Source organism: Diabrotica undecimpunctata, chromosome 8 (assembly GCF_040954645.1).
Source record: "Diabrotica undecimpunctata isolate CICGRU chromosome 8, icDiaUnde3, whole genome shotgun sequence".
Lineage (NCBI taxonomy): Eukaryota > Metazoa > Arthropoda > Insecta > Coleoptera > Chrysomelidae > Diabrotica > Diabrotica undecimpunctata.
The window spans coordinates 51,632,640-51,644,397 of NC_092810.1; the positions used below are offsets into that span (position 1 = coordinate 51,632,640).

General features: G+C 32.5%; 1 protein-coding gene across 1 annotated transcript in view; it reads left to right on the plus strand.

Moving 5' to 3' along the window:
* The window catches only part of LOC140447535 (uncharacterized), a 73,785-nt gene extending 64,252 nt beyond the window's left edge, over nt 1–9,533 (plus strand). The window contains exon 3 of the mRNA XM_072540238.1: nt 991–9,533. Coding sequence (XP_072396339.1) covers nt 991–4,392 — 3,402 coding nt within the window. The 3' untranslated portion in view covers nt 4,393–9,533. The remainder of the gene's footprint in view (nt 1–990) is intronic.
* Nucleotides 9,534–11,758: the final 2,225 nt, after the last annotated feature.

The window sequence follows — 11,758 nt, forward strand, 5'->3', positions numbered from 1 at the left end:
CTTAGTAGGTACATGGACGTCAATCTAAATTTGCTTTACCAGATGAAACCAGATTCGACAATATTGGCCACATTACAAAAAGAGACGATAGTGCAAAAATGTAGGATGTGCAAAAGTAATACTATTTATTTATGTAAAAGGTGTACAATGCATCTACACCCCGAATGTTTCGAAAATTTTCACCTTACAATTTAATTTACATTTAAGATACAATATGTTCCTTTATTAAAAATTGTACTGTTTTCCTTGAAAATGAGAAAAAAAAATCTTTTTGGTTGTAAATTAGTCTTAATTTATGTGTTTTTAATCCAATCTAATAAATTAATTGTCAAATTTCTCTTTGTATATTAAGCGGCCGTTAATGGGTTAATAGTATATAAAGAATAAACTTGCCTCCAATTTACTTTACTTACCTCAAAACTATTTTAAAGTTAATAATAAAGTCTATGTAATAAATATATTCCCAAGAAATAGAAAACACTACGCCTATGCACATATATAATCTGGAAGGAATATATATATATATATATATATATATAGACCAGCAAAATATTGATAAATTTACCGATGTTTCAAATTATTCAATGAACTATACACTCGTGAATCGCACCAAGTTATGTTTAGTTAAATTTGTAGATTAGTCACCTTTAATTGAAAATTGTGCGACTATACATATTGTTATCACAAAATGTATCAAAAGCAGTTGTTACGTAGCTGAATCGACAAGTGTCATGAGAAAATCGTTAGTTTCCTGGTCTATGAAGACTTGTAGGCCAACATTCGCCACGTTATTGCCGATAGATAAATGTCCACAAATGCTGTAAAAACTTATTAAAAAATTTGACTTTATGTTGGACAGCCACATGCCAGAAATCATATTCAAATAAAAATGGTAAAAGATTATCTTTTGTAGAATCACTTTCATGTCAATTTAATAATTGTCTGACGAGTGTATTTAGTATTCTAATGTTATTTTTTCTTTTGTTTCAGGAACTCTACCGAAACGTTCGAAAGAAAACTATGCACAGGAGTGTGATCAATCTTTTCAAAAAATACCCAGGTCTAAAAATACCAAATATCGCTTTAGATTTGAATATTAGTCCCATGGTTGAAATGGAAATGGATGAAGTCCAAAATTACTTCCGAATGCATAATATAAATATGGCAAAACACACACAACAGGTTCTCAGAAACGAAAGTTCAAAAGCCTGTTGCTCATCCAAAGATTCTTCCATTTCTAAAGATACAGTCTCTCCCATCAGTCTGAAATTTGTGCAAGATACTTCCAGCTATGAAATTATCCATAAGACAAATAATACCGAAGATGACGGAAGACTTCAACAAGAGATAATAAATCTTATATCGACTCCCAAGTCTGATCCCAAACGCATCTCTTCGTATGGTAAGAGAAGAAATTCCCTTGCGGACGTATCTCCTCCTCATAAAAAACTATGTGAAGCAGGTGCATCCCAACATCCGTCGACCAGTTATCGTAGAAAATCGGATAGTAATAGTAAATCAGAACATCTAAATAATAAAAGAATTTCGAACAATATAAGTATAAAAAAGAGTCCCGTAATAATATCAAATATTCTTTTACAAACGGAAGATTGTCTAACAAAACCAGTCAGTGAAGCTCTAAAACAAACAAACTGTAATAAAATGGAAAAAGAAATATGTAAAACGTTGTCTAATGATGCTAAACCGCAATCGACTCAAACTGCCGGAACATATGTAGATCCTGAAATACAAAAATCGAATCAACGCGAAAAATTAGATTCGTCTGTATATACAAATATAGAAGGAATTAAACCTTTGTCGTCAACGATAATCATTGATAAAACTTTATGTAATGATCGGAATATTACTTCTAATTTACAAATAAAGCAAACTGCTGAAATACACGATCCTCAAATACCAAAAAGTGTATCGTTAATTAAATCTATTGGTGCTATAGAACATCAGGTTCCAATTGTTGATAGTACTTCTCCTAATTCTCCACCTGCCATAATACATAACATAGCTTTAAACTCTAGTGATATTAGTGAGAAATCTATGACTGAGGGTAATTTTAAGGAAACCGCTGTGACAAATCAGTTAATTGGTGCTAGGAAAGAGCCTAACGTTGTATTTAACACAGATGCTTTTACTAGTAGTATTAAATTAGATTTTAATCGGGATTTTTCTCCGAATAAATCGAAAACAATAACAGAGCTAGAAAGTAAAATTGAAATTTCTTCTCCAAAAATACTTCAAGTGAATTTAAATTCAGAAGATGAAAAGCTTAAAGGTTTACCAAATTCATCAGATATTAAAAATAACTTAAATAATAGTCATATATGTATACAAGATTTACTTGCGAATTCATGTTTGTGTGTTCCTAAAAATAATGCTACAGCCGATTCTTCACGTCATGTAGAGGAAAAGTTAGCGGTTACCAAAAATCAAAATTCAAATATTGATACTAGAAATGGAAATAAAAATTCTACTGAAGTTGTACCTGAAATAATAGAAATTTTATCGGATGACGAAGAGCAAGCAACTAGTACCATTACGTCGTCTATCGTTATACCCAACATAACGATGCCTGATAATGAATTTATTGATATTAGTTCTAATGGTAATAACGAGATTATCATTAACCAATTGTTAAGCGCCATAAAAGATTTACCGTGTCCCGAAAAAGAGGCACAAACCAATATATCATCCCAGCATTTAAAAGTTGATAAACTGGAAGGAGATTTTAAAGTAATTATTAATGATGAATCTATAACTACATACAAGTCTGAATACCATATTGAACTTAAAAATTTTAAAACCTTCTTGAGCTTGTGTGTAGTTCCTGTCACCATTAGTAATGCAAAATATTTAACAATTAAGTATAATATTAACGAAGGAGTTAAACCTAAACAAGAACATAAATATTGGGACGATCTCATACCTATAGATATAAAATTGGAAAAATCCCATATTAAACTAGAACCTCCAGAAGTCAATGATGATCAAGTACTTAATTCTCCAGAGAAAATAAGTGCCGGTGATATTAAACCACCAATTTCTGATATTGATAATGCTGCAGTCAATGTTAAAAATATTCCAGAAGTTACTCCAGAAATATCTTTAGAACCTGCTACACCAGCACTAGTAACTCTAGAGTCGATTCTGCCAACTCAATTAGCACAAGTCTCAGCTGAATCAGCTGAAATGACCCAATCTTCTAATAGTACCAATGTTTGTTTACCTCAGTCTACAGAAAAGCAAATAACGCAAGAAATAACATTTAATGATCCAGGACTTGAGTTAGACATTGACGCTACAATACGTTTAAATACCGAAGCGCTAGCAGATTTTCTAGAAAATATTAGTGATCCTTCAAGTAGTTGTAATAATGATTATTCCAATTCGGCAATAAATTCGTCACATAATTTAAATGTGACTCCAGCTATAGAAGCCAATTTAATAAATTTATCACAGCCTACACGGTTTCCGTCATGTTCAAATGAAAACGTGCCAGTTACTTTGCCTTCTACCAGTTTTCCAAGCTTACCTGAATTAGGATTAAATATTGAAAATTTTGATTCGTATATTGAAGCACCTGTCGTAACTGAAAATTTGCCAATTCATGCAAATACCTTTATAAACTCAAATACACGTAACTCTACATCTTTACAATTACGAGATATTTTGTCAACTATCCCACGACCTCCAGTTAAGTCTCGTGATTCTCAAAACATTCATCTAAATGGTATCAATAATGACACCCTCTCCAATGCCACCGAACTTGAAAAATTAATGAATCAAATACCTCCCAACATAAATATAAGGCCAATTAATAATATGTTGCCGAACAATCCCTCGAACTATCAATATTATCAACATCATATTAATTTTAATTTGAACGTCTACAACAATGACTCTCGTAAAACGCCCGATATAAGACCGAGAAAGAATTATTGTAGAAGTCAAACAACTTGGGTACCACCGGAACAAACTAACGTACGCAGCCATGGTGTACGTCCACCGCCCCCTTCATATGCTCAATCTAATTATCTCCAACAAGGTTACCCAAATTCTTCTCGATCAATTCCTACTATTAATAATCGCAATTATAATTCGAATCCACCATTGAATAATTACAGACAGGTTAATAGGCCACAATCGAATACTCGCAATTATTACACCCCGTATCCTCCAAATAGTTCAACAAACTTGGCTCAACTAAATAGTAGAAGCCAGAATTATGAATACTTTTCGGAAAGGATACAATCTCATCCGTCTGTGAGAAATAATTTACAGCATGTTCGTGATGGATCAAATGAGCTTGAGACTGGCACTTGCAATAATTATAATGCATCTAATATAAGAGTGAGGTCAATTAATGATCTAAAATAAGAATTTATCAGTATTATTATTATTTTTAAGGATCTTAAACATTGTTTTTCAAATTTCGTAATAAAAATTGGTTAAAATAATATGTATGTCAATTGTATAATATAAAAAGGAGATGGTAAGTAAATCTTCTAAAGAACGTATCAGGCCGTGTCCCGTTAAGGATGAACTGGCGTGTTTTGGATTCAGTTGTGTTCCCGGGTACACCCAGAGCTCCCTGCCTACCAACTTAGGTCCATCTCCTCACGCGTAACTACTCATGCACAGACCGGTGCATCACATAAATAGCCCGTCTTCTATATCTATTATTATGTTTGCTCCAGATGCCTCTCTAATACCCCTTCTTTTTGAAAATTCGAGTTACAGTCTCCACTTTTGCCTTGTATTCAGTATTTTCCTTATTACTAGCTGCGTTATTGTATTTGTACTTACCCTAAATACCTTCCTATGTAATTTGTTTTTTTGTCGTCGTCAAACATTATGCACTCGAATACACAGTGCTATTCGGTGTCAGCTACTCCACAGTATGTATAGTTTCCATCAGCATTCTCTAGTCTCTCCAAGTAGGCCCTGAAGGAGCCGTACCCTGTTAAAAGTAATTAGTGTCTCTGTCATCGCACTTCATCCATTCTCCGATTTTTGGAATTAATATCCTCGTCCAAGCCGCCCTAATGCGCATTTGTCAAATCTTCCTTCCCGTAGGTTTCCGCCCTTTCCTTTACCATTGGGTGGATGGGTAACACACCCGCAATAACAAGTATAGGCGCTTTTCTTGCTTTGAGCGTTTTGCCAACTTCCGTCACTTCTTTCCTCGTGAATTCAGTCACTGGTGTCTCCACCTGGAGTGGCGTAAAGCTTATTTCTTCCCTCTGGGGTTAGTTCTTTTCTCCGGCTGTACTCGATATTGCTTGTCAAATATAGCTTAAGACTTGGCGATTTTGCCATCTGTATAGAAGACTAAGTTAGAATGTATTCAGGGAAAAAAGATAAACAGTGCGCTCTCTCCTCGCCTCGTTGGTATACTCTGTCCAATAATTTTACAGAGTATGAGCTTAATTTGTAAAGGAACTTCTTAAATGAAACTAATTTTCCGAATTACGTATTTGTTGTAGGAAAAGATAAGTATGTACCTGTAAAATGTGCTTTACAATTTCGGTAATTGTTCTACAACAAAAAAGTTATCGTACCTTGTAGGCGCGCGAATCTGACATACGTAACTGGGCGTGTGGTGCCTTTGAGACATTAACTGTTGTAACTGCTTCTATTCTTCTTTAAAACGTTTATATTTAGGGTCAAAAACTTGTTTAAAGAAACAAAAAATATGAAACACAGTGTTAAAGTGAGCTTTGGTCGCTGTTAACACTATCATTGTCACTACATTCTTCAATAACATGTTCACTATTTTGAATCTGTTGAGTCTTATTCATTGTCTATATCTGAGTAATAAGAATCACTTTCATACAAAAATATTTCTAATTCGCTCTTTGTCAGTGAATGTTTTCTATCCCACGCACTACTTCTGCTCTGTTTACAACTCTATATTTCTTTAGTAAAACTGCACTACTAAACGCTTGCCCTTAGAAGAAACCCTAAGTTGCGCTTATAAACTTTCATACAAGAACTCAAAATAAAACACTCAAGGTATATGTGAAGCGAAATTGAACACAAAAAAATGTTAAAATTGGCAATTGTTTAAATATGAACTGGCGCCACACGCTTAAAACGTTAAATAAAATTTTCTTTGGGATCCTGTATACATACAACAAAAGACAAAAGACTAGATTAAAGTTAAATTTCAAAAAGTTCGTCATCTGTGTCGGAACTGCTATTTTCTAGAGAATCCACGCTATCATTGCCACTATAGTTCTGCAAATATATTATTAATTCATCTATGTAATAAATCTAGAGCTAGTTCATTTTCTAGATCATAACGCTGGAAAGTAGAGTGGTCGCTATATTGGTTTCACCCCTCTTAGGAAAGTTTGGTGAAAAGGTAATTACAATATTTGTCAGCATTTGGAAATGTATAGTCAATATTTTTATCTGTCACATATCATTTTAGAGCAGCTAACTCAAGTGGAATAAGTCCGGGTTTTAGGGTGGTAGTCTTAAGACAAGGTGACCTGCATCATTTAGAATCTGATCTATCTTTTACGTTTTATATCTGGGCATATGAATTTTTATTATGCTATGCATTTCTATCTATCATTTCTTCTGAAAATCTTCTTAACCACTATTCTGTTCGGTTCCGCTGTCTATGTATTTTCTACACTGCATAGTGGGATATTTTCTAACTTGGGCATTGCCACATGGTGAATTGTCTATATCCAATACACTACGAGCTGGTATGTTAGGAATACGCCTTCGTTCAAATAATTTCTTTCATATTCATTAATTTAAAATCATATATTTCTCTTTATACAGCTGCTTTTAAATGTTTATCATTATAACCATCAATAGTTTTATCCCATAAAGATGGTCAGGCTTCTACTTCTTAATGTGCCATCTTCTTACAAAGGTTGGCGATGACTTCCGTGTGAAATATCTGTTTAACACTGAGGTTAGTCCAATCTCTGATATTCCTCAGTCAAGATTTCTTTTTTCTTCCTAAGCCTTTTCTTCCCTCTACTTGCATGATGTCGTGTAGTAGAGAATATTTATCGTTTCGAAATATGTGGCCCAGATACAATGTTTTTCTTATTTTAATTGTGTTCATAAACTTTCTGTCTTTCGAATGCCTCAAATTTTTTACAGATTATGCTTTCAGAGTCAAAGCTTCTAGCCCATATTGGAATTGGGACCATACATAACATTCGACGAACCCCAATCTGATAACTATACTTAATTTCTTATTTGTAAACATTGACTTGATTTTATAAATCCTATTCGAGCTATTTCAATTCTGAAATTTAGGCTTCTACTAAACTTATCAAAATTTCGACGCCCACTTAATTCATCTTGTAATACTTACAGCTAATTAAAAAATTTCCTTACCTACGCTTTTTTGGTGTTCGACTAAATCGACAAAATTTGAATCATATGAAGGATCTCACGTTGTTACAAGCGCCACTGACGTTCAATTCAAATGTTTAATAGTGTCACGACATACGGCTTTTAGTGACCAAATCGAATGTGAATTTGGATGTATTCAGTAAATTTTCCGAGAGCGATACGATCGAATCGTCGGAACGTGCCAATTTAAAATTATGGACGACTGAGCAATTCGACATTTTTATCGATTTGAACAAAAATTCGAATCTGTACCGTCTGAATAAGCTATAAGTATTTTATGAATCCATTATTAATTATAAGTATTATAGTTCATTTCACTGTGATAATCTCTGGACTTAATATAATACCATTTTTTTTATTTAAATTTTTGATATGCTTTTTTTTATGAAATCCATTTCGCTGCTTGCGTGAACAATGATCATTATCTGCCCTTTGGACACTGGATTTCGCATACCTTCGACGGTAGTGTTTCCCCAGTTTTTGTTATGGGTATTAAAAGAGGAGTGGATGTAAGTTTAATTCATGTAAATTATAGGACCGATTTTCTTCCCTTCTCTGTAATGCTCTTTAAGAAAATTTATCCGAGGCACCTGTATATCAGGTTTTTTGTTAGAATATTTTTCGGTTTCCTCCATCAAAATTCCATATTCCTCGTGATTTTTCTCGAAACTTTCATGTGACTGTATAAATATTGTCTTTACTAATTTTTTTTGTTTTGAATCGTCAGGTATATACTCCTTTTTTTCCGTAACATAAAAATTTATTATTAAGGAAAGGTGGGGGAATTCTGCGCACTTAGCAAAACCGTCAATATTATTGTGTGTTAACTTTATTAAAACTATTCAAATTAATATAATTACCTTACGAAAATTAATCCTAAACGTATATGGGTGAATCTCCACTAAATAGAAAATCCCTGTCCCAAGCTAATTTTATGTAATAAATGTTAATATTTTTATCAATAACGATACATTTTTAGGCATTCTCGGCACGTCACAACATATTTAGTAATTTAATAATGGTATATTTAAATAAATAAATTTCAAACACCTCAAAACACAGTATCCTAGTACGCCCACAGTACGCCCCTTTTCTAGAATTACAAATCTTGTTAGAAGTATTTTTTTTGTCGTTAATAGCTGAATAAAAAATATCCAAATACATAAAAAAACTGGTAAACATCTTTTACGCATCACCATGATCCTAGTACGCCCACAGTACGCCCCTTTTCTAGAATTACAAATCTTGTTAGAAGTATTTTTTTTTGCCGTTAATAGCTGAATAAAAAATATCCAAATACATAAAAAAACTGGTAAACATCTTTTACGCATCACCATGATATTTTTAAAATAAAATTTTAAGAAAAATTTCTATGTGCAAATGCTGTTCTCAAATTATTCAAACAGTCCTCTGTTAAAATTTAAGAACCGCGCTCAAATTTTGTTTTGGTGCGGAGCATTTAGATCGTGAAACAGAACGCAATTGGTGTGACGTTTTTTCTGTTGTGGAACTAATAGGCTATTGGTTATGTTAAAAAAAAAATAAGGATAAAAACAACTACAACCTTACAGAATTTTTTCGAAAAAATTGTTCAACTCTTTTATACGCAGTTTTAGGTATATGCAATGATATTAAATATGGCATTAAATAGAAAGAAAATCATAATTACCTTTCAAATATTCTACTGTAGAAAACATTAAAATGTGACATTTCGATAGGAAATTTAATTTTGAACAAGTTTTCTGTAGATGCATATGTACGAAAACTGCACAGAATTCACCCAAATGCACCCCAGTGTATAGTGATGAATTCACCTTTTTCTCCAAAACGCACCCCTTTAAATGGTAGCACTCCACTTTCATATTTTGGGGGTCCATTGACCATATGAAATAATAAAACCCCTTTACCGTTGTAGTTCCTTTCTTAAGTACATAATCAATAAGCGAGCAACCGTTATTTTGTTTAGTGCTACAACTGCGTCTGCTGCTGAACCTCGTGCCCCAGCCGTTAGTGAAAACAGTCCCCTGGTAAGCTTTTTTTACTATTTTAAGAATTTTAATAACGACAATTTATTTATAAATGATTATCTAGTAAGCAGCCACAGCAATTTCTTTAATCTGATATGTTTAAATTATTTTGTTTTATTAATTATTCATGTAAAAATAACAGTCCCCTAGTCAACAGTCTCCGGCTGTTTTATAGCACAGGGGACTGGACTTATTTTTCCATGAATACTTAATAAAATTAAATTACTTAAACATGTCAGATTAAAAAAATAACTGTCGCTACATACTAGATAATCAATTATTTTAAACAAGTTTTCAATATTAAAACTATGAAAATTGTTTTAGTTTAGTTGTCACTAACGCCTCAGACGCGTTGTTAAAACAAAGTAGCCGTTGCCCACTTAGCTCTACAACAGATGCCAGTTTTGACCAAATATTGCAAATTTACCAGATCCAGATTTATGTCTAAAAGGAAGAAGATTATTTTATTACTTTCCTATAACTGTACCGGTTATTGAGAAATACGTATAATTTAACCCTTTCAGTCACTCTACAAGAAATAATATAAATAAAAATCTGAAACTTGCCAGACTTTTTCCATTATTTTTTTGGACAATTTTAAAACATAGAATTTGGTTATAGCTCTGTTGGTTTTTGATTTATTGAATGTCCTTATACAAGGACAAAGTTACTTTAGGTAGTCCACCAGTAAAATCACAAGAAAAAGTTAAAAACTAAGTATATTGAATTATCAGAAAAGGAAATACACAATTCGCAGTCCGATTTTTATATACTAAGAAAAAAATTAAACTTATTAAATCCTTACATGATTAAGATCCATAGGAATACGAAGAATTTCCCGGCTAAGAAACCTAAGAGAGTGGTATAGTTAAAGCTCGGTAGATCTTTTCAGAGCAGCCGCCAATAAGGTACGGATATCTGTGATTATAGTCAACCTCCGATAGGAGAAGGAACTACAAGAAGATGATTTGGTTATACAACCTAACATCTTTAGGTTGGAGTATATCAATATACAGGATGGTCCTTAAGTAATTGTACAAAAAGAAACCGTAGATTCTACACTTTAAAATATTACGACTTAAGCCAAATTGCTTTAATAAAATGTTGATATTAAGAAAGATACAGGATGTTAAACTGCAAAATTAAAACTTTATTTTTCGCTATAACTTTCATGTTTGTAAACATTTATGCATAAAAATTTACAACTGGGTACTTTTAAATATGGGAAATTATAATTTGATGCAAACTTTGATGTAACTGATAGAGGGCGCCACTTATGCCACATATGTGGTATCAGTTTGCACCTAATTTTTGCTCTTTAAGTTACCTGTATTTGGGATAAAAAATATTAAAGATACATTAATTTAACAAAAAAAGGTATACTTATTAATAACTTCAAAACTCAACAGTTTTCGAGATAATCGCATTTTAAAAATCAGCTGCATAATTCTGATCTAAGGCAATTACTCCAGGCAACGAAGAAAAAATAGACAAAAACATTAATACTTCTGAATTTTGGTATAAAATACCTTTAACTAAAGTTAATAGTTAACAAAATATTAAATAAAATAAATATATCAGCAGGATAATTAATAATAGGATTTGACAAAATAACAGAATAATAGGATTTTACATCAAACGTTTTACGTTTTATGTTAAATTAAAGTCATAATCAAAACATTTTGTTTACAAACCAAATTAAGAAATAGTTAAACTAAATAACATAACTTTTTTTTAAAGTAAGTGTTCGATATGTCTACCATTTTCTTTAATTCATTTGTCAATATATTTCATAAAAGATCGTCTCATATTAAATAGCATCATTGGTTCTAAAGAAAGTGCTGCAGTATTTATTTCTTCCCATAGTTGGTTTCGAATGTTTATGGGATTCTTATAGACACGTTGTTTTAATGCGCCCCATACACCAAAATCAAGCGGATTAAATTCGGGGTTACGTGGTGGCTTTAATGTATAATGGATGAATATATTATTTTGGATATCCAAATCTTATGTTATATTATTAACACAGTAAAAGTTAGAAAAACATCATACCTAGGCCACATACTGAGAAATAATAAGTACCAATATGCCCAACTTATAGTGAAAGGAAAAATCGGGGAAAGAGAGGCCTAGGAAGGAAAAGACTATCGTGGCTCAGAAACATCCGACAATGGACAGGGCTAAATTTTGAACAGCTAATAAGAACAGCTGAAGATAGAGAAGAGTTTAAAATTGTAGTAGCCAACCTCCATTGAGGAGAGGGCACTTTAAGAAGAAGAAGATGTTATATTATGGAACCACATCTTATTTGTCGCAGAAGATGTCATTAC